The sequence below is a fragment of the Dunckerocampus dactyliophorus genome, chromosome 1, assembly GCF_027744805.1.
Source record: "Dunckerocampus dactyliophorus isolate RoL2022-P2 chromosome 1, RoL_Ddac_1.1, whole genome shotgun sequence".
In the NCBI taxonomy this organism is placed as follows: domain Eukaryota; kingdom Metazoa; phylum Chordata; class Actinopteri; order Syngnathiformes; family Syngnathidae; genus Dunckerocampus; species Dunckerocampus dactyliophorus.
Window position 1 is genome coordinate 31,580,462 of NC_072819.1, and position 21,834 is coordinate 31,602,295.

Consider the following 21,834-nt stretch of genomic DNA (forward strand, 5'->3'; position numbering starts at 1 on the left):
GATTATATAATGATTTATTCTGTTTTAAGTTTAGCAGGACAGATTTCCTTTTAATAAAGATATTTATTTATAGTATTTTATTCTGGTAATTGGGTTATTTTGAACTTAAAAAGAAAAAACAGAAAGTATTGAACAATCTATTTCCAAGGAATTCATATGACTCCAAAACATCCATCAAATTAAATTCAGGTTTGTGTCAAACAGTACAAAAATCATTTCAGAAAAATAAAGGCAAAAAAAAAAAACAACTATCCAACTTTTTTTTTTTTTTATAATTACCTATTTGCCAAGGGCCTATTAACGACGGCCCTGGCCCACAGCACTCACCATAAATAAAGTGAAAAATGTACAGTGAATCTATGTGATCGGCATCTGTATCCACACTGTTTGGAGAGGGAGAGAGGGAGAGGGAGATGGAGAGAGAGAGAGAGGAGCGAGAGAGAGAGGGAGCGAGAGAGAGCTCTAACAGGTGTGTCGGCAAACACGGCGGTCAGTCCAGTGGAAGAGTGGACATCCACAGCGTGTACATCCTTCTTATGGACCTACTTTTAAAGTGTTTTTAGACTACACTTCATCTGACGTCATCGTATTTAAAAAGTCTTTTCCCACCTGGACACAAGAAAGAATCATTTGGCGTTAATTGAGACTCTCGCGCCACACTGCTCTTCCTGCAGAGGAGATGCGCTGAGGATTTGGTCTTTTAAATGCGGGATTTAGACCGAGCAATGGTGAGCGATTTTTTACTTTCTCAGTTGTAAATGTTCGAAGATTATAGACTTCACTTCAAATAATGTTTGTCATTCATGAAAAATGACTGTGTAGGCCTATGACTAAAACATGAATCTAGAATGAATGTTATTAAATGTAAATAAATGTACTTGCATTTAAAAATTTACTTTTTTTGTGATAGTTATAGTTTTATAAATAAAATTTGTGTTTTATTTTATATTTTTGCTATCTACCTCCAATCCAGCTATAGAGCCAAGAGGAGGAATCTATCCTTTATTGGACTGGAAAAACAAAGATGTTGTCAAGGAGAAGACTGCTGTTCAACTTTTGTCACATGTAGTCACTTTTTATAAGGGCTGCTTTAATGCAAAAGTATATGTGAACAACAACAATTCACAGCTTGTTAAGGAAATTTTGCAGTGGCGCCCACTTTAATGCACTTCCAGCAACTCCCAGCAATGATTTTCTTTTAATGCAAACAAATGAACTTACCAAGACGTTAATCATTAGAACCAAATCAAAGTGAACAGGATTTCATCAGATAATGCATTTTTTTTGGCCGAAATATTCATGACCTTAAACTCAATATTGTGTAAAGTTTAATCTTTCTAATGATAGACGTTTAGATTTTTCCTCCCGTGGATATCACCATCATTTTTCTTGGACACTTTCATCTGCTTGTGTCCCTCTGGCAGTCTGCCATTTGGCCTGGCTCATCTCCCAGTACACTTCTCCCCCTCTTCCTTTCCACAACATACCGGTTCTTTGAGAGGCTTCACCCTGGCGGGCACCATTCCGGTCAAGGGGGAAGAGGACTTCCTGACGCTGGCCGCTTCCCGGCTCAGCCGCAGGAAACGTGTGATTGGAGCGGCCGTGGGCGTAGCCATGGTTCTGATTCTGCTGGTGGCAATTCCCCTGCTGGTCCACACAACCAAAGGAGGGAACACAGGAAGTGATGGCAGCCATTATGAAATGTTGGGAAGCTGCAGGATGGTTTGTGGTCCCTATGCCACTTCTCAGCCAGGCCAGGAATTAACAGCTGTGTCTCCGCCACCCCAGGATTATTCTGGGAAGAAGATTAAGTCAGGCATACGGGGACCTCCGGGGATCCCTGGCCCTCCAGGAGCACGTGGGCCTCCAGGGGAGCCAGGCAAGCCAGGGCCGCAAGGTCCACCAGGTCCAGGTCCTGGTGGCTACTCTCCTTCCCTCTACACTCCCAAAATTGCATTTTACGCCGGGCTCCGCAAGCAGCATGAGGGCAGTGAAATACTAAAGTTTGACGACGTGGTAACCAACGTAGGTAACTACTATGAGCCCAGCACTGGCAAGTTCACCTGCCCGCTGCCTGGCATATATTTCTTCACCTACCATGTGCTAATGCGAGGTGGGGATGGCACCAGCATGTGGGCGGACCTGAAGAAGAATGGACTGGTTAGTAAAATATGTGTGTGTGTGTGTGTGTGGCTGCATGAAAGTTTGTGCACAATAATGTTTACCTATGGATGTATGCACACACACATACGACCGTGACATACTTTGTTCTCTACTACTGACTCATGTTCACCTCCAACATTGAGCTCCTCACATTCAGAGCACATTCCACTTAGCAGGTGGCCATATGACAGACGAGAAATGAAAGTGCAATCTGCCTCCTCATTAAAAGGGGAATTCATACAGCCTGCCGTCACCGGCCGCCTATATTTGCATTTGCACATGTGCGGTGGCTAAATGACAAGTGGCAGAATGCAGTCTCCACCAAAAAGGAACAGTCTAATTAGCGGGGATCACACACAGAGCTTGATTATCGCCTAAACAGAAGTGCAAAAGAGCACAGGAGAGACGTCCGTCACTACGTGGACCAGTCAGTTGACACCTCAGCTAAATTAATAATAAATGCGAAATTGACAGTCCACTCATCCACTCCTGCATTCCCCAAACGCTAATTAAAGGCAGAGGGACTGATGGGGGCAGATAAAGAGGCAGGATAAATCACTGCCATCTAATCACAGGACTCTAAATCCAGAAAACAAGTAGATTTTTTTCACCTTCATACATGCATCATGCAAGCATATTTACTGAAACCTAAATATGTGGGCAACCGAGAATGATTCATACATACTGGCGCTTTCTCAGAAATAATAGTAGGTGTTTGAAATCATTTGTCCTTGTCATCATTTTGACAGGATGCAGTAGACTAGAGCACACAGACAGCTATGAGCTTAAAGGGGTCTGCCTGATGTCCATTATTGTCATTCAAGTCATCTTTGCCTGCTAAATAATTGAAACATTTTAGATTAGATGTCCTGAACGCCCACTATACTTCCCTGCTCTAAATGCCCCTCCCCCGCTTGTTCATTGATTCTCCATTAATTATATTTTCATTCAACTCAATTATTTAACCTCACCGAGGTCCATCTGACACCCGTCAGGTGGCCTCTTTAAACAGTTTTGTTAATAGAGCACTCGCGTAACACGACTAGACAGAAAGCGATCTGCTGGTGGGGAAGAAAAAAAGGGTGTGAGGCTGCAGAATACTTGATCATATTTGGAGATATACCGAAGCCCGGAGGCTAGTGGCTAGTCAGCCCGGGGCGGTGGCTAGAGCTTACAAAATGGTACTATGCTTGACAGGTTGCATTGCAGATTGCTGAATCAAACAGCTTGTTTGTTTTTATTATCGTCAAAGGTGCTTGGACTTTATTTGTGCCCACCTACACTGAAACAAAGGAAAAATGTTTCCTCACATTCTGTTTGGGTTCTAACATTCATACATTAACACACACACACACACACACACACACACACAAGACAGAGTGAGTGAGAATGAATGAAAAGCAAGCGCCTCGACATGACAGGGACACGCTGAGATGTCCACTTGAAGCGTACAAAAGGGAGGGGAAAAGAAGACAAGTGAGTTGATGGGAATATAGGAGGGGGGGTGAAACAGAAGAAGATAGATGACTTAATGGAGGTGTGGAGATGGTGGACTGGTAGACGAGGCATCGGGGAGGCTAGCAGTGAAGGCCAGGACCGGCTCAGGCACAGTAACCAATGGACAGCCACTCCGTACGTTTCGGCCTGACAAGTCATCAAGGTCGACCAGAAGAAGACAAAAAACAACTCTGGATACTGCACAAAAGCAAACAGTTCAATGATTCTGACACACACTGCATAGCAGCTGTTGTCCTATCTTCTTTCAAGAATTCATTCTTGAATGTAAGAACAATACGTTTTCTTCATTCCGTACCAGTCAAACATTGACATACGCATTCTCATTTAATAACATGGGAAACTGTCCAAACTTTTGACTGGTGCTGTAGTGTGTTATTTCCAGCAACACGAGTTGTCAGTGTGCCAGCTCAAATTGACCCCGCTGTAATACATTCCACAAACATGGCGAAACCTGAAAAATCTTTGGACCCTGAAGTGGTACAATTGAGAATTTGACTGCAATTTCCAAGAAAAGCCGAGCAAAATTTCAGTTCAGAGTTCAAGCGACTGCTGTGCTGGATGTCACACAAGATTGATCGATAGCAGGGGTGTCACGAGATCTCGCGGGATCAAAACGTGATGAGATTTCTCGCAATGATAAATAATTTAATCACAAATGAAAATGAACTGGATAATTTTGATGGCCTCCATGTGCTGTCATGTGCATGCGTGTCCGTTTTCCTCATCTCTCACCTCCAAACGGGCAGGAAGAGGATTCACTCTGTGCATTGATACATCACCTAGACTCTAGACACATAATCTGGGGGGAGAAGCAGGGCCTCTCATTGAAATTAGTAGAAAGAAGTAGAAGTAGAAATTAGCAGCAAAAAAGATGATTGCAAAGCCAAATGCCACGGCTTGGGAATGAGCAAGGAACCCGTCAACACGCACGAGCCAGTATGCCGAATTTGTTCGAAAGTGGTGGCCATGTAAAAGGACATATCCACCTAACCCAGTTTTCCCACCTGGGGAAAAACAATACACACCAACAGTTAACACTCACTGAAACGTTTGATCGGCAAAGTAAATACAAAAGGAATAGTGCAAAATGGTGTGCGTTTCCGGAGAGTGTAGTTGGATACATTTCCAAAGAAATGCTCCTCTTTAATGCAGTTGAAAAGCAAACGTTAGATAGTATGCACTGCCTGTGAGAAAATACGTGTCATAAATACGTAATACCAATTCCACAACTTTACAGAGTGAAAGATTACATATTAAAGGAAATATTGCATTATTTTGATACATTATTATATGTTATTATTATGATTATATAATTATCATAACTTTTGTGTTTACTTGGTCTCAAAAATTTTGACAATAATATTGTTTCGCGTGAATTTGTGGAAAAGTAAACATTTCAAAACGCACATGTAGGCCGGCCACTATAATCAATAAATCAATTAACCGCACGAAAAATAAAAACAAACTCGAATATTTTGCCGGCTTCGATATGTAAAAAAGTTTAAAATGACCGCCTTACTGCCTCCGACCTCAGCAGCAATAGCGTGGTGGGAGAGGCTTTGCTTTTGCAGCTCAACAATCCGACGCCGTTCAAAGAGAGAAAGCTTTTTTGCCTTTGCCACCACGATATCATGACAGTGTAAATAATTTTGGCTTTTAAAGGTTGTGGTCTTAAACTTTTGATCAGCTGATGAAAAGCTTATTTCACTTTAATGGTTGTTTGCAATAAATTGCTTACTCCATTTTTTTGGTCTCACTCCCATTTCTTTTTTATTTATTTTTTTCATTTTGAAGCTCTACTTAGAACTTCCTTAAGATCCAACAGTGCAAAATGTAAATTCTTGCAATTGTTCAAATGGTCTTAAAATTTTGATCAGGAGTGTATTATACTATTATTATTATACTATACTACCATATTATTATTATTATTATTATTATTATTGTTGTTGTTGTCACACTGAAAAAATGTGTTAATAGCTATGATCTATCAAGTAGACATTGGTAAGCTAAACTGAACTGTCCATCACTCAAATATCATTCTCTTCGAGCAAATAATGTGACAAAATAAAATTGTGGCTAACATTACAAATAAAGGTTTTTGAATAACACCCACCAACTAAGTGAAATGAAAACAGGATGTGAGAAAAATAATCATTGACAACTTATAAAAAATAGAGAGCTCAAGAAGAGTGAGTAGTTTGCAGAACTTGGACTGCACCCATATATTGTAGTGCATTGTAGTACACACAAACACTCTTTTACACACACTTTATCACACTTTCTTGGCGTGGTGACTTCAGCAGCGCGGAAGTATGACACAGCAGGTTTTGCAACATGCAAGTTTTATTCTGTCCTCTTCGACAAACACAGCAACAAGCACAAACACGAATAACGCTAATAAATTCCCTCGCAAGCCTTTACTGCCATCTCATTGAGCGCTGTGTGTGTGCTCGCTCACTTCTGCCTTTGCCCCCACATACTAAGGTGACACAAGCCCTCCACATAGCTGTCTTCAGCTATACCTGCTGGTAACTAGCAACTTGTAACCCAGCTTGTTACCCAAATTTTAGCTCGCAGCCAAGAGACGGCTAGTATTTTCAAAATAAACACTCGTTAGTTGGTACACTCATATGCCAAAGTAGCACTGTATAAATGGCAATAAAAAGTACCTGCAGTGCTCCAGCACATTCTCGTCTGTCAGCACGTTTCTTGAGCTGAGCCCAGCAAGTGAGAGAGCCATTTGCCAGAGCTTTGAAGCTAAACTTACTATTCAAAATACCATATTCTGTGATTATTTCTGCTCAATATTTGTTCCAGCTTGTGGCTCAACTTTAACTGCAACACCGCTGCGTGTTCTCAAACTACGCTAAACAAGACGTGCACACATCAAAAAACACAGTGCCGTTAATGGGAATTTACGTTAACTCGTTATTAACGCATCAACTTTGACAGCCCTACATATTATACGATGCTGCTGCAGGTTCAGGACACTTCCATGCGGATGCTTAAACGGTACCCGAACAGGTACTTGAAAAAAGGAAAAAAAAATTTGTCCAAAAACAATACCTTGTTATTTTAACAAAATTTTGTGACATGCAAGTTGAACCTAATAGTAATTTAAATATTTCAATAATATAAATACAACTATAACTAATTAATAAATTCACCAATATGAAATAAAATCGACAACAAATTGCCATAATTATCACAGTAAACCAGCAATAACACAAAGATGGTGCAAACTAAATTATAACATTTTACAGTACTTGTAAGTGCAAACTTGCATAACATTCAAGCAGAAATTGGTAGAAAAGTGGTAGACAGTTGTCCTGAAGTTAGACTATCGTTGCAATGGTGTTTGCTATTTTATTCTACATGCAGGACCTGTGTATTAATTGAGCAACATGAAGTTAGAGTAATGACTTGCTTGTGCTGTCATGTTGATATTCAGAATTCCAGCATTCGTGAATGCACCTCGCCATGAGTGTGATTGGTGGATAATGAGGACGTGTTGTGTTGCTGGTGTGGAGAGTGATGGAGAAATGTGTGTGCGGGTTCCAACTAAAATGTTCAGTAACCAAAACCTGGCAGGATTACTATTGCAACAACACATCACAAGAAGGGTAAAACTCACCTGTCTCACGATATTACCCGCAGCGTGTCATGGATTTTAATGTATTTTAATGTAGAATGCATTTTAATGTAGAATAATTACAGTGCATTACTCTTTGTCCAAAATGCTGCAAATGTCTTGTGAGAACAGCCTGTGTGTAACAGAGGTTGTGTAATGCGATGCCAGCTTCTAAGGAGGATGTGCTGACTGCGGCATGGCTTCCATGGGATTCCCATAGATCCAATACCTATTACATTCCCTAAATCCCCACTCTGTGAAGCCAACATGCTCACACTTCAATCTAACTTTCACAAATCATTGCAGCCTGACAGGGCTTCAGAGTATGGGGATTTGTGATTGAAGAGCACAGGTCTCACTTCTGTTGCTTCCATGTTGGTGACACGATGCAATGTTGTGTTAATGTTAACATCGCTAAAGACAATTATTACTCAACCCATCATTTGCTTGTCTTGTGGTGAAATTTAAATTGTCTTTATGGTAATTGTTTTACATAAATGGCCAGACATTCACTTAAAGAGGGCAACAGTCCACAAAGGTTGTTTAGTTGTCTCGATTAGTACCTTTTTATAGGCCAATACATGTGAATTAGGAAGTGCCATAATTTTACTTCCAAACAAGCCAAGACCAGAGCAGAGAGAGGTAGCATATGGTTTTTGTTTGCTGTTGTCTGAACTGAGGTGTCCTGTCACACGTTAGACTTGTTCTTTTGATGTCTGCGAGGCATTTGGCTACAGGTGGCTTTGTTTTGTGCCCAAAAGTGTTCTTTGGAATTATTGGAAATTCCTGTTGGCTTTGATAAGGCGATCTATTTGGGAGTGGCTTGGTTCCAGAGGGAGAACCGACAGAGACTCATCTCTGACAGATTTAATTAAACATTTCTGTTGGTATCTGGTATCTGGTGTAGGCTACACCACAATTTTCTGCAGTGTATAGCAAATTATACATTTACTTTTTTATGCTCCCACCCACCCCCCCAAAAAGAAAACAAATGTGTTATAAGCACAACTGTCATTACTGACATGTTTCTCCTGTGGTTATTTACAATTATGGTACATTTGGTACATTTTCTTACCCTGTCAGTGGTTTACTAGTTCTCCTTGTATCCAATCTTATCCAGACTTATGTTATGGTGAGTAAGTATTGACCTATTAACCAAAGAGTGTCACAGTACGTGGAGCTGTTGAGTGCTTGACCCCCAGTATGCAGAGACAGAGACAGTGGTGTGAAAATAAAAGTATTTTAATAAAGCAGGTGCAGTACTCACAGTTGTGCAGGGATAAACAACAAAAAGCGTCAGTGGGAAAAACGTACATGGTAGTCCTAGGCAGTCGCAACAGGTCAGGAGGACATTCATGTGACAGAATGGGCAAAGAGAAATGGGTCAATGAACCAGCTACCTGCAACGACGAGGGGCATGTCTGGCTGGTCTCCTCCGTTTCCGGGGCTGGTCGCGGTTTGCCTGCCTCCAGGATGTCTTCCTCAGCATGTTGGTAGATGGACGGGGGGTGGGGTAGTGACCAGTCTGCGGCGTGGCTGGGGGCAGGCTGCTTTGGCATCCGGCGGGGTATCGCTCTTCTTGTGGGCCCTGTTGTGAGGTGCTTGCTTCTCTGTCCCTCCTTGGCACTTTTGGCTTGCGTGCCTTGTGGCCGTGGCCGTGCTCTGCTCCAAGGAGCTGCCATGGTGGTGTGTGTTGCATGGGCGCGGTTCCTGCTCATCTGGTAGCGATCGGGGCTGCCTCGGGGCATGTGGCTGGTCTGTGGCGTTTGGAGGTTCGGGGGTGGTATTGTGGACACTATCTCCGGCGGGGGATACTCTATGTTGAGGGTGCTGGGGGGACCAGGTGGGAGCCTGGGGTGTGTCCTGCAGCCCGTGGCTTGCCCGGGCCTGTGCAGTGGTGAGTGGCCTGGCGGTCGTGTGTCCTCGGTGCCCCCCCGCTCGGTTTGGGCGGTGTTGGGGTGTGGGCCCCCATCCTTCCTGCTTTCCTGCACCAGTTCACATGTAGGACTTTGGGGGGTGGTCCACGGTCGGGTGTGGCGGGGGTGCAGGATTGCCTTGCGGCGGCTCCTTTGCTCCTGGCATGCCTCTGACTCTGTCGCCCCGCAATTTGCAAATCGCCCTGACATCTGAGGTGTGTTGGGCCCCTCACTTGCCCAGCCCCAAACCCTAAGTCTGACCTGACCTGTTCACTATCATGGTTACTATTTTTATTACTATTATTACCAACAATAAGTATGAATGTTTCAATTTAGTATTATCACCGTGGCTGTCGATATTATTTTGTCCTCTCCATTATGGTCTTCATGGCCGTCATAGCCATTTTCTGATGTAGTCTTGTTTGTTTCTGTTGTTCCTGTCTGTCTCTGTATTGTCCTCCTCTTGTCCCCGCACTCCCCCCTCTGTTTTCTTTTCTTTTCTTTTCTATCTCCTCCTGCTCCCGATTTGCATGACAACAAAACATCAAATAAAGTCAAATAAACTCTATATAACAGGAGAAGAGTATCTTACACTTTTCCCTAGCAGAGAAAATCTATTTAGCATGTAAGGGCATTTAGATCAGCAGTACTATCTGCCCTAATGGCTGGACATGTATTGAATATTCCCCAAATGCTATCAAGGATACAATGTTCGTAATACAGTAAGTTCTGTAGACTAGTAGATCATGTGTCCAATTTACTGTACTGTGCCAGTTATTTTCACCTGTCATGTGATCGTTTAATAACCCAGGTAAAGGTCAGGTTATTTCAGACCATGGTGTTAAAATGTCACCACTTTCTGGTACCAGTATGAACTTTTCCAATGCTGAGATCGTAATATGCTGCAGGTGAAATCGAATTAGCCCCAAAGTAGGGTGCGAGATCTCTTCATATGAGAAATAAAACTCATCGCATACAAAGTGTGTAAATTACACAAAAAAACCTCAGATGAAATGGCAAATATTCACTGTAGTTTGTGTCCTGCTGTGTATTGGTATGGCTGTCCTAGACCATCCTACCATCCATTATGAAGCCTAACACATAGTGTCAGGTAAAAGCAATCTGAGATATGGTTCCATGCTATAGACACTTGTCGTAATCCCCGTGCTCCCAAAGGAGAAGGACGATCTATTCAATAAATATTCTATTTCCACCCCCAGCAAGGTACCAGCCCCACACACACACACACACACACATACACACACACACACACACATAGTAAACTGGAGCACACGCTCCAGTCCTTCCCTAACCATCCTCCTATGTGCTGTGGTCCCTTAGGTAAGTTTAACAGCTACTTTTCTATTGTCTCCGCTCTAAGAGGTCAGTATATCACAGTGAATGAATCCTGTCAGTTTTATTACCCGTGGAGCACAGCGCCACAGATGAAAACAAGACTTCATATAACCCCACATCTCTCTGGTCTCACAAAATAGCCTTGCTTGATCAGTCTGTTACTCTGCAATTTTTTTTCTTTTTGACTATCTAAGACTCTGCTTGTGTTGCAAATCAACAATGCAGCTGACACCTTCACCTTTCTCCTCACCGGTGGGCTCGACTGCTTCCAAGTGTGTCTATAGGAGGCCTTATAATAAAAGGACTAGGCGAAGACGGAGACTGCCATAGGCAAGCTCCAGGGGTCCCTGCCTCATGGCTAGGACACCAGCCCCTATCTCAGGGATCAATCTGTGTCCTTCCATATCAGAGTCATTTGTTGGCTTCCTGTCTTCATCCCACCATAGCTCCCTCATGCCTCTCCGTTTGGTGTATTAATCGATGACCTGTGTTATTCCTTCAAGAGCAACATGGGCTCGGGCACCAATTCATTTGTTGCATATTGACAAAAATATCTCTACACTGAGCAAATAATATTTTATTAGTGTAGTAAGAATTCACACACATTAAGTGGAATCTGCCATGGCCTGATAAGGTGAGAGGATATTTGTGTCTCCTGCCACTTGGCCAGAAATAATGAGCAGGATGACATATGCGTGGTGTCAATAGGAAGTCACATTCACAGCATCGCTGTCAGAGGCAGACAAAGATGCAAATGTGATATCAGCTGTCACTAAACACGTCAAGCAATCTAACCTTTACAGATGACCATGTGAATGGTTTGGTGCAATTGCTGAAGAGTCATCCATTCAATTTCTATACCGCTTGTCCTCATTAGGGTTAGGCTAAGCTGGAACCTCTTCCTGCTGACTTTGGGCAAGAGGCGGGGTACGCCCCGGACTGGTCACCAGCCATTTGAAGGGCACATATACACAAACAACCATTCACACCTATGGACAATTTAAGGTCTCCATTTAACATAACATGCATGTTTATGGGGTACGCAATACCTGGACAAAACCCACGGGGAGTACATGAACACTCTAAACAGAGATGCCCAAGCGATGATTCGAACCCTTGAGCTCCTGTCTGTGCGGCCAATATGATAACCTTTCTGAAGGTTGTATTCTGTATTTAAATACCTTCAATGTGCTCAATGTTGCATGCTCTTTTGTCGGTATTTTAAGCACATTTTTAAGCACAAAACAATTGCCTTAAAGAACTTTTAAAAAAGTAAAGCGGTATATAAAACAGTTTATTGTCATATCTAGCCACAAGGGTGAAAATAACTAAGAAGCAATGTGTTATACGGACAACGTCAATTTCATTAAACACTGATGTATCTTTTTGCACACTATGTCACGTACCAAATCAAACAGTGTTTTAAATTAATCTGTACTCATTAATGGTATTTTTTGGCTTTTGTTTGTAGTCACTATTTTTTGCATTAACAGATTGTTTGCCAAAATCCCCACAAGCCCTTGTGAAAAAACAAACACTTTTGTACTTTATTCATTTATTCATGTATGCACTATAGACATATAAATACATAGCCATAGGGGTAGCAGACCTATACAATGGTTCCTCATTAATCCATTCCAAAGGTCAGACAAAAACCAAAAGGTATGAAAACCTAATACATTTTTTCCATGAAAAACAATGTAAATCCAATTGGCGACACCCAAAAATATTAGCACAAAACACATTTTTAGAGAGAATAATTCTAGTTTTACATGCAAAAAACAAAGTGAAATACGAATGAAATGGATAGATTGACATTTAACAGGTTCAAGCAGTACTGACCCCAGCTCGCTATCTGTTATGTGTCTCCATTAAAGCATTCCCTGTGCAACCTGTGTTAACTAAGGAAACTTTACAATTCTATTGTAAAAGATAGCTACCTACGTACTTTGCTACAAATTCTTTCTTGAATGCAATAGTGCGTCTCTATCACAGTCCTGGCACTTGCAACATTTTTTGCAGCCTTCCTGAATAAAAAAGCACCACCCTCAAAAATACGCAGTGTGCTTTGAACTCCTCTCTAGCGCACAGCGCAGTGCGTTGTTCATCATTCTGTGTGCGTTCCACACGCGCACTCACACCCACGCTTACACACACACATAGAAAAGGTGAATAAATGATTTTCTGGCTGGAATCTGTTTATTGTGTCCCAACTCTAAAGGAACCATTATCCATTCTCCACAGAGACTGAGTCACCAACAAGCGAATGCTTTGTTTGGGCAATCGACTGCGTAGTTTGTTAGGTGTACTGTTTGGCTGTACGATAAAGGCAGTGTACAAGAACCTTGACATATTTGTAGCAATAGGTTCCATCAAAAACAAAAACCGGGGTGTACAAAAACTGAGGTTCCACTGTATAGTAAATACCGAAAATGGTCCAATTAACGCCTCTATTCAATTAACCGCTAAGTCTCCGATAGTTGTCGGGTGTGTGGTCTATAAAAACAAATAATCACCCAGGTCTCTACTTAGTGCCAGTAAAAAAAAAACAAAAAAAAACACGGGGATCCTTACCGGTATTACAGCACTGGTTCTGTTGCTGCTGTGTTGTGCAATATACTTGCTCATAAAATACTATGTGGTCAAAGAGAGCTGTATGTTTTCCTTTCCACCTTCTCATGCACTCCAAATCCTCATTAAAGTAAAAAAATGTATTTGGTAGATGTAATGACTTTTTGAAGTTCTAAAATAACAGCCTTTATGGAATCATCGGGTGCTTCCAATTGACACACCATCCTATTAAATACCCTTACTATAATGCCATTATTTACAGTATCTATAGCACATGGCGATGTAGAACAAGAAGAAGATATAGGGTGTAGCAAAATTGTGTGTGTGTTGAGCTGAGAGGCCACTGGAGGCTGACTTCATTTGTCCTCAAATCAATCTGGTTTAGAAGGGACAGGGGCATCTTTAACTACCACTCTCTAAAAGGCTATATGGTGAATGCAGTGTCTCATTCAAAGCAATGTCGAAGCAATGGAACACAACTTTAGATGATAGATGGTGAACAATGCATTTGGATGTGAATAAAATGGATTGGTGCCAGGAGAGGGGTAGTGGGTGGGTGGGGAATAGTTTATTTTTTAGTTACAATTATTCAGGCTCTGTTGCTCTTCGATTGACTGTTTCCAAATAGGCGTGCGCTCATTGGGGAGAAAGGCTCCAAATAATGGGGCTGACTTGGCGCTAGTTTAGGTGCAGATCATATTCTGCAGCTGTCATGGAGATGTGCATGGCTTGTCTGGATGGTGACAGAGATTGAGCGCTCCCAGTGTAGATGGACACTGAGCCAGACACAAGGCCACTGATGGCTGACATATGTCTGATGACGGGAGCTGCTGCCCCAGAATTATTGGACCGCAGGATTTAATACAAAATATATTTATTCTGGATTATTCTGAAAGGGTTGTGCAAATGGAAACACAAATAAACACTGGACTTATTTTCAACCTTCTTACAGATGGGGCAGTTGTAAGGGCTTGTTTTTGTACTGGAGGGATTAAAGGACAGAAAAAATTAGGATAGGGGACGTGTCGAGATTCACTAAGATTTATTAACAGAGAATCAGTTTCAGTAAAATAGAGAATAGCAAGCAGTAAAAAAAAAAAAGACCTCTGTCAAGGCTGAACAATCCAAAAAGTTAGGGATGAGCGAGTACATCTACTATTACTAATACTATTTGTATCTGTGTCTGTTCACACACCTATGTAAATCATCTGTATCCTATCTGTACTTGGTGTGGGTGGGGCATTAACTGAAAGTGGGCGTGGTTCAACAGAAATGGTTGGGTCTTAAATCAGTACATTATTTTAAGTCTGAAATTGACAATGATTGGTCAGAAGTTGCAATGTTTATTGTGTATTATTCAGCTATATGTGGACTGTGTATGTCTGTAAGTGATCTGTAAGACTTTATTTTTATTTTTTTTAGTGATCTGTGTGAAGTTGGTGATTCATGCAAACATCCAGTGATGGCAAACAGGGAAATAATGTGTCAGCCTTGTTCACTGTACATTTCTCAAAAGCACCATGTTCAGTACTACGAGCAAAGTTTTACGACAGACTTTATATCAGCAGCCAAATTAGAAGCAAGCAGACAAAAAACCACCAGCAGTGACCAATACTACACGAGCCGTTTTCAGCTGTCTTGTCAAATGCACCGCGTACTCCTCTCTCTGGCTGTAGGGAATCTGTCTAGGGAGGGGCGATCGCTGTGTGTGACTAGCCAATCACAGAGCGTGAAGAGTGAATACATAAGAAGTTACCCAATGAGGATTTTCCTTCATCATGATTATGGATAATGACGAGCTGTACACATTCCACGCTTGTACTCGGCAAATGCATTTTCCGTAACGGATACTCATCTAGGCCGCACGGTGGTCTAGTGGTTAGCACGTTGGCCAACACAGTAACAGCTTGGAGATCGGGAAGACCTGGGTTCGATTCTCCCCTGTGTGGAGTTTGCATGTTCTCCCCGTGTGTGCGTGGGTTTTCTCCGGGTACTCCGGTTTCCTCCCACATTCCAAAAACATGCAGGTGACGTTAATTGACGACTCTAAATTGTCCATAGGTATGAATGTGAGTGTGAATGGTTGTTTGTCTATATGTGCCCTGTGATTGGCTGGCGACCAGTCCAGGGTGTACCCCGCCTGTCGCCCGAAGTCAGCTGGGATAGGCTCCAGCATGCCCCCGCGACCCTAATGAGGAAGAAGCGGTATAGAAAATGGATGGATGGATACTCGTCTAAAACGAGTATTCGGCATAAACATGTCCACTTGACTCTTTTACTAATACTGTTCCCCTACATGGGCCGCGTGGTGGTCTAGTGGTTAGCATGATGGCCAACACAGTCTGGAGAACAGGAAGACCTGGGTTTGATTCTCCCTTGGGCATCTCTGTGTGGAGTTTGCATGTTCTCGTGTGTGCGTGGGTTTTCTCCGGGTACTCCGGTTTCCTCCCACATTCCGAAAACATGCATGTTAGGTTAATTGGTGACTCTAAATTGTCCATAGGTATGAATGTGAGTGTGAATGGTTGTTTGTCTATATGTGCCCTGCGATTGGCTGGCGACCAGTCCAGGGTGTACCTCGCCTGTTGCCCGAAGTCAGCTGGGATAGGCTCCAGCATGCACCCGCGACCCTAATGAGGAAAAGTGGTATAGAAAATGGATGGATGGATGTTCCCCTACATAACAGTAGGTGGCAGTAAAGCACATTTCAACGTGCCAACTACCGCACTTACTCTTTTTTTTTACTTTCTTGTTATTGAACTAAATGCTAAACACGTTTTCCTTGGCCAATGTGTCAGCCCTATTCAAGGTTTTGTAGATATCACTTATGTAGTTTTTGCCAGCTAACCAACCAACAAACACAACCTCACGTCTTGCATGATTCATACTTGGCAGAAGTTAAAATAAAATTGGCTTATGTACTGTGCATACCGTAAATGTACAGGGCATTTATTTACCTAAACCTAAAAGATGATGGGGATGTTAATTACAAGTAGATGGTTAGAAAGAATTAGATATGTTATTTGTGACATTTGAAAACTCATTATACAGTACATAACAAATTTATTTATTTTTTTATAATGATTTGGAGTGCGTGAGAGAGCATAAAGGAAAACATTTGTCTCTTTGACCTGCTGTCATTTATGAACAGGTATATTTCACAACACAGCAGCAACAGAACCAGAATGCTGTATAAGCGGTAAAAAGCAAACTGCTTAGAAAACATGAATAATAATAATATAAGACATTTATTTGGTGCGCACTTTACATTTCAAAGACATCTCAAAGTGCTATACAGCATTTAGGTATTACTAACAGGTAAAATCACCTAGGAAAGACAAAAGCTCCAGAAAACACTAGCAAAATAGGACAAATAAAAGACACATAAAAATGACAGAATAGGCCTTTCTTGAATAAACTGTTTTTAACTGACTTTTAAAAGACTCCACATCCTGCCACGTCCTGTAGTGTGTACTTCAGTGAGTCTGGGAGAGCATTCCACAGGCGTGGGCAGCAGCTTGAAATTCACGGTCTCCCAAATTGCAGAGTTTGGTCTGGGGATGTTAAAGGCAGTAGGTGCCGGTAGAATGGAGATGGAAAAATGGAAGAGTTTATATTGGATTCTGTAGTAGATGGGTAGCTAGTGGAGTGTTTGGAGAACAGGTGTGACATGGTCATATTTGCGCCACCGTGTCAGGATCCGGGCAGCAGTTTTGGATATGCTGAAGCTTCTGCAGGCTTTTGCCAGGGATCCCATTGACGAGGGCATTACAGTAATCTAGCCTGGAGGAAACAAAGGCATGCACCAGTTTTTCAGCATCAGGTTTGGAATGGAAGAGCCAGAGTTTTGATGTTTTGGAAATGGAGGAAGGAGAGTTTGGAGAGGTGGCGAATGTGGTTTTCATCAGAACATTGGACATCAGACAGCAAGTGTGACAGGCCGAGTGTCACACCAACTGCCGAGTATGGGCACCTACCATTTTAAAACACATGCAGATATAAAGCTGCTGGATGCGGACCACTAATAATACAGTACACTCGCTCAAACATCACTCCCTCACTCTATCGCGTTTTTTCAAAAATTCATTAATTAATTAATGATCGCTGTTTTGTGGTTGACTATAGCCCATTATTAGTCAAAAACATCGAAAGACAAGTCATGTGTAGTATTCTGGCCACTAGGTGTCAGTAAATGACACAAAACATTGATGAGACATGAGATTACATTACCTTACCTTACATTACAGTACAGTGCAGTGCATGTATACTCAGCCATGGCATGTCCGACATGACAGAGTAAAAAGTAGTTCTCTCATTCCGTGTGGAAGTGGGAAGTTTTTGGCTTCTTTCTTTGTCCTTCTTTCCCACTACATTGGACACCCTTAAGTTTTGAATAAATAAATTGGAGGTTAACTAGTTAGCTTGCTAGTATGCTATGGTTAAAACTGTGGCCATCTCGTGTTTCTGCAGGGATCCCATAGCCTACGCATTAGCAATGTGGTGTAAATCGACCGCTGTCAGGCTCTACAACACCTGCACCACTTGAACCATGTGTCACTATGTATTCTTTACTTGCGTATCTTGCTTGCTGCTGTAACAAGTGAATTTCCCTGCTGTGGGATAAATAAAGTACAATACAATACAATACAGTACAAAACATAGAATAATAAGAGTGTAAAGGTCAATCTAGGGGTGTTATTTCATGTCTACAAGGCTCTAATAATGGTTACAAATATTTACAAAGTCATAAACAGGTTTTAGACTTTCCAACTACGAAAATATTCCATTTATTAATATATTGAATCCGGAAATTCACTTATCGTGGTCGGGTCTGGAACCAATTAACCGCAATAAACGAGGGAGGACTGTGCTTCAAATGTAGCTACTGCCATCTTGTGGAACCACATCAGGAGGTTGCCTACAGCCATAGCTGTAAATGCCAACATTTTCTGACCCAGCGCTAATTAGAGACAATTAGAGGCAGTTATTTGCTTTTGTAGACCCCGCTCTCAGCGACTATAGGAGACTTTGCGGTTAATTGAACAGAGGCCTTAATTTAACTCCTGAGGCTTAAAAAGGTTTTTCGTTGAGGATAAAACCAACTAAATAACAAATACAACCTCTCAGGTTTCATCCACAGAGGTGCAAATAATGGCTTCTGAATGGAACTTAATAACCAACCAACTAACAAACGGTGATCAAACCTCTTAACTCACACAATTTGTTAGAAATAAGCAGTAAAGTAACTAAAAATTGTGACGTACATGTGGGAAATATGCTCAAGACCTTCTCTAATGGCTTTAATGCATGAGTATTTATGTCGTTAACCAGATCGTCCTCAATCTAGTCATGTGTACTTAAACATTAAGAAAGAGTAAACCCAATTAAATGTGTTAACAAACAAGTAAAGATCCACTGCCTTTGGGTCAATAAACCACAGCTCGCACACGGCATGCAAATGTAAAGCTGTCTGGCTTCCGCATCGCCACTCAATATCATGCATATTAAGCTGGACTAGGATCAGAAGCAACAGGTCAATAGTCGCTACGCAAGGTGATGCTGTTTCTCTCTTCAGCTTATTCCCAGCGTTGTTGCTTATCTCCACAACCCAATCACATCTCCGTCCCTGAGCCTTCACTCTGAGCCCCTACGACAGCCAATCAATATAAGGAAGAGTGGCTGAGTTTTCGCTCCACCTCTGGGGTCACAGGTCACCGTGCTATCCATCTGTTTATCCACCATGACTGTCGATCACAGAAGGAGACGATGTCATACTCATGAGCGTTTCATTTGAGAGTTGTTAATAATTAAAACGTGACCAAGCTTGGGAGAGGGGGAAAAAAGGTGACAGAAGATTGATTCATTTCACGAGGCGTGCAGAGCTGTTAAAAAGTAATTATTACATTTGCAAGCGTGTTCAGTTACATCTACTTGCTAATCGGTTTGTCCTTTCCTGGCAACAGGTAAGAGCCAGCGCCATCGCTCAGGACGCTGATCAGAATTACGACTATGCCTCCAACAGTGTGATCCTGCATTTGGACGTGGGTGATGAGGTATGTGTGCAGCTGGACGGCGGCAAGGTCCACGGAGGCAACACAAACAAGTACAGCACCTTTTCTGGCTTCCTCATCTATCCAGACTGAGAATACAGTAATGACACATCAGAATAGTACTTTTAAAATACACATTCGTACATACCTCAACACACATGCACAACACATGCATGTAATCCTACACATAACAATTTACATACAAGCATGCACACACACACACACACACACAGTCATTAATAAAAGATAATAAAGTGGATGGAGTGGGGAATAAAAGGGAAACTAACAATTACGTGGATTTATATGAGGAACATTTAACCTCCTTTGTGTGCACCTTGTGGCTCTGAAATAATCCAAAATATTCTAATGTGATCCATATGAACTTATTTGTTATGCAATAATTGTGTTGGCATTAATCATGACAAAAGCTGCTTTCAAGTCACTTAGTGTTCATTTCAACATTTCCTCTCTGAAATAAAATGTGTCAAATCAACTCACAGGCCACAACATTAGGTACGCCTCCACAAGTGAATACAAATACAATAATAATAGAAGAGCTGCTTTAAAAATACGAGTACAAAAACAACAATGCTAACTTTTGAAACACAGATGTGTTTATTATTGGAGCTGTGTGTTTGCAGTGGAGTTAAACTGCACTGCACCCATAGTAGGGTTGTTTGTAATATTTGGTGAGTATAATACTATTTAGGAATATTAGGAACATGTGTGTTGTTAAATTCCCATCTCTCAGAGTATGTAAAGGTAAAATCTTGTAGGGGGCCTTATTCGATTGTGCAAGTGTACCTAATGCTGTGACTTGTGCTTACAGTTAAAATAGCACATTGGGTTTTTTTTTGTTTGTTTGTTTTTTTTAAGAAATGAATCATACTTTATTTGAGCCATTTTACAAATAGGGGATTGACTTTCTTTTCCTATTCTCAAAAAAACAGCATCTTTTAGAACTGCATCTGTGTGTGTGATGAGTGCATTGTTTACAATATGTATGTGTATAAATGGATATACAGTATAAGGATGCGCCGAAGTGTTTTACCCCCATTAAATGTTGTAGTTCATTACACTGACATATTTGATTTATTTATTACTTTGTCTTTATGTAATATATACAGTATAATGATGTTCAGCTGTCTGTTACGTTGAACAGGTTGGGTAAAGAATTGCTATTAAATTATCTATGCCTACTTCATGTGTGGCTGCCTTATTGTTGTGATGACGGTCAGGGCCAATTGAACAGACGTGGACTTTTGAGGGTCATAAACGCACACCGTTCGCTTTTATCCACGATAGCAACAACTGCAGAGAGTTCGATATACCGCTTGCCACTGTGGACTTACAAGCTAAAATCGAAATACCAGTGGCTGACCAGACCCACTGCCTGCTCCAGCATGGATTTCCAATATGTCTTAAGACACAGTCCAAGGCACAAACATTAATACCGCTATATTGATCTCAGCTTATAATACACCCAGGATCCACAAAATGCAGCCAATGTATACCTTTCAGATGAAACAATATCAGAATCAATTTTACAAACTAAATTGCGTGGACACTGTTCATCATGGTTTTATGCCAGATCATTTGCTGCAAATCCTGTCAGTAACAACAACTCCAGCTAAAGAATTGACCGATTTTTCATTTGTAAAATCAATTTATTAATTTCCCTAAACTATCTCTGGTTATTATGAAGTATCTTCCTTTCTCCACACCACTTAATTGTCTGCAAAACGTGCTGAATTCGACCAGAACTGCACCAACCACTTTTGTATAATACAAATCTTATTATACAAGATACATGATGGCAGCTTGGACGTTTAAGCACAATACTGGATAGATCTGTTACCGCTGGGAAGAAAGATATAGGCTTAGCATTTCTTGGCGGGACCCCTCAGTCTGTGCTGGCAGAGCCAAGCTGAAAGTTAATTGGAGCGGCAGAGAGGTCTGAGACGGGCTGCGCTGTGGCCCATTAGTGATTCCCCCGTCAAAGCAGAGCCATGAGGATCACACACTCACAAATAGGAGGATTAAAATAATCAATAGCCCCGACTTACACACATACACACGCCAAGTAATTAGTGGGCAACCTATTCAGCAATGTGGACTCAGGCAGCCCTCCCAAAGCTGATACGCGCGCGCGCGGGCGCACACACACACAGCGGCTTGGTGTCTAATGAAAAGAAATTGCGGCTGCTTGTGCACAGAAATAAATAAAAAGGTCACGAAGCTACCACACAGCATTAGAAAAAAAAACCTGCTCATAGCTTGTTTAGTAAAAAAAACAAAAACAAAATCACTAAAACATGACGCTGGAGAACCACATTTTATACAATATTTAGCACACCTAAGCCACATTTGTCACGTTCAAAGCTGCAAATTACCATAATTAGCATTTGAAATTTATTACATGTTCATGTGACTACGGCAACTACGGTACCCCGCGACTCTAGTGAGGACAATCGGCATAGAGAATAGTTGTTTTAACCAGAGAAAAAGTTTAGCACCGTACATCCAACTACATTATAGGCCTGACATTTTGGTAATGCCGTCATTAACAATACAGTACTGTAAACTGTCGTTCACAGGAATATTCTGCTAATGGCTTAAAGAGTCTATA

The 21,834-nt window shown here is 41.6% G+C and overlaps 1 protein-coding gene across 1 annotated transcript; it reads left to right on the forward strand.

Moving 5' to 3' along the window:
* The first annotated feature begins 488 nt into the window (after positions 1 to 488).
* c1ql4a (complement component 1, q subcomponent-like 4) lies at positions 489 to 21,569 on the forward strand. Its single transcript, XM_054777931.1, has 3 exons — positions 489 to 728; positions 974 to 2,160; positions 19,119 to 21,569. The coding sequence occupies exons 2-3, from the start codon at positions 1,615 to 1,617 to the stop codon at positions 19,296 to 19,298; spliced, it is 726 nt and encodes a 241-aa protein (XP_054633906.1). The 5' UTR covers positions 489 to 728; positions 974 to 1,614; the 3' UTR covers positions 19,299 to 21,569.
* Positions 21,570 to 21,834: the final 265 nt, after the last annotated feature.

What these genes read in the sequence shown, in the direction of transcription:
- c1ql4a (XM_054777931.1), top strand. Translation starts at nt 1,615, where the DNA reads ATGGTTCTGATTCTGCTGGTGGCAATTCCCCTGCTGGTCCACACAACC. An exon ending in ACCTGAAGAAGAATGGACTG is followed by an intron (nt 2,161 to 19,118) that starts GTTAGTAAAATA and finishes TCCTGGCAACAG; the next exon opens with GTAAGAGCCAGCGCCATCGC.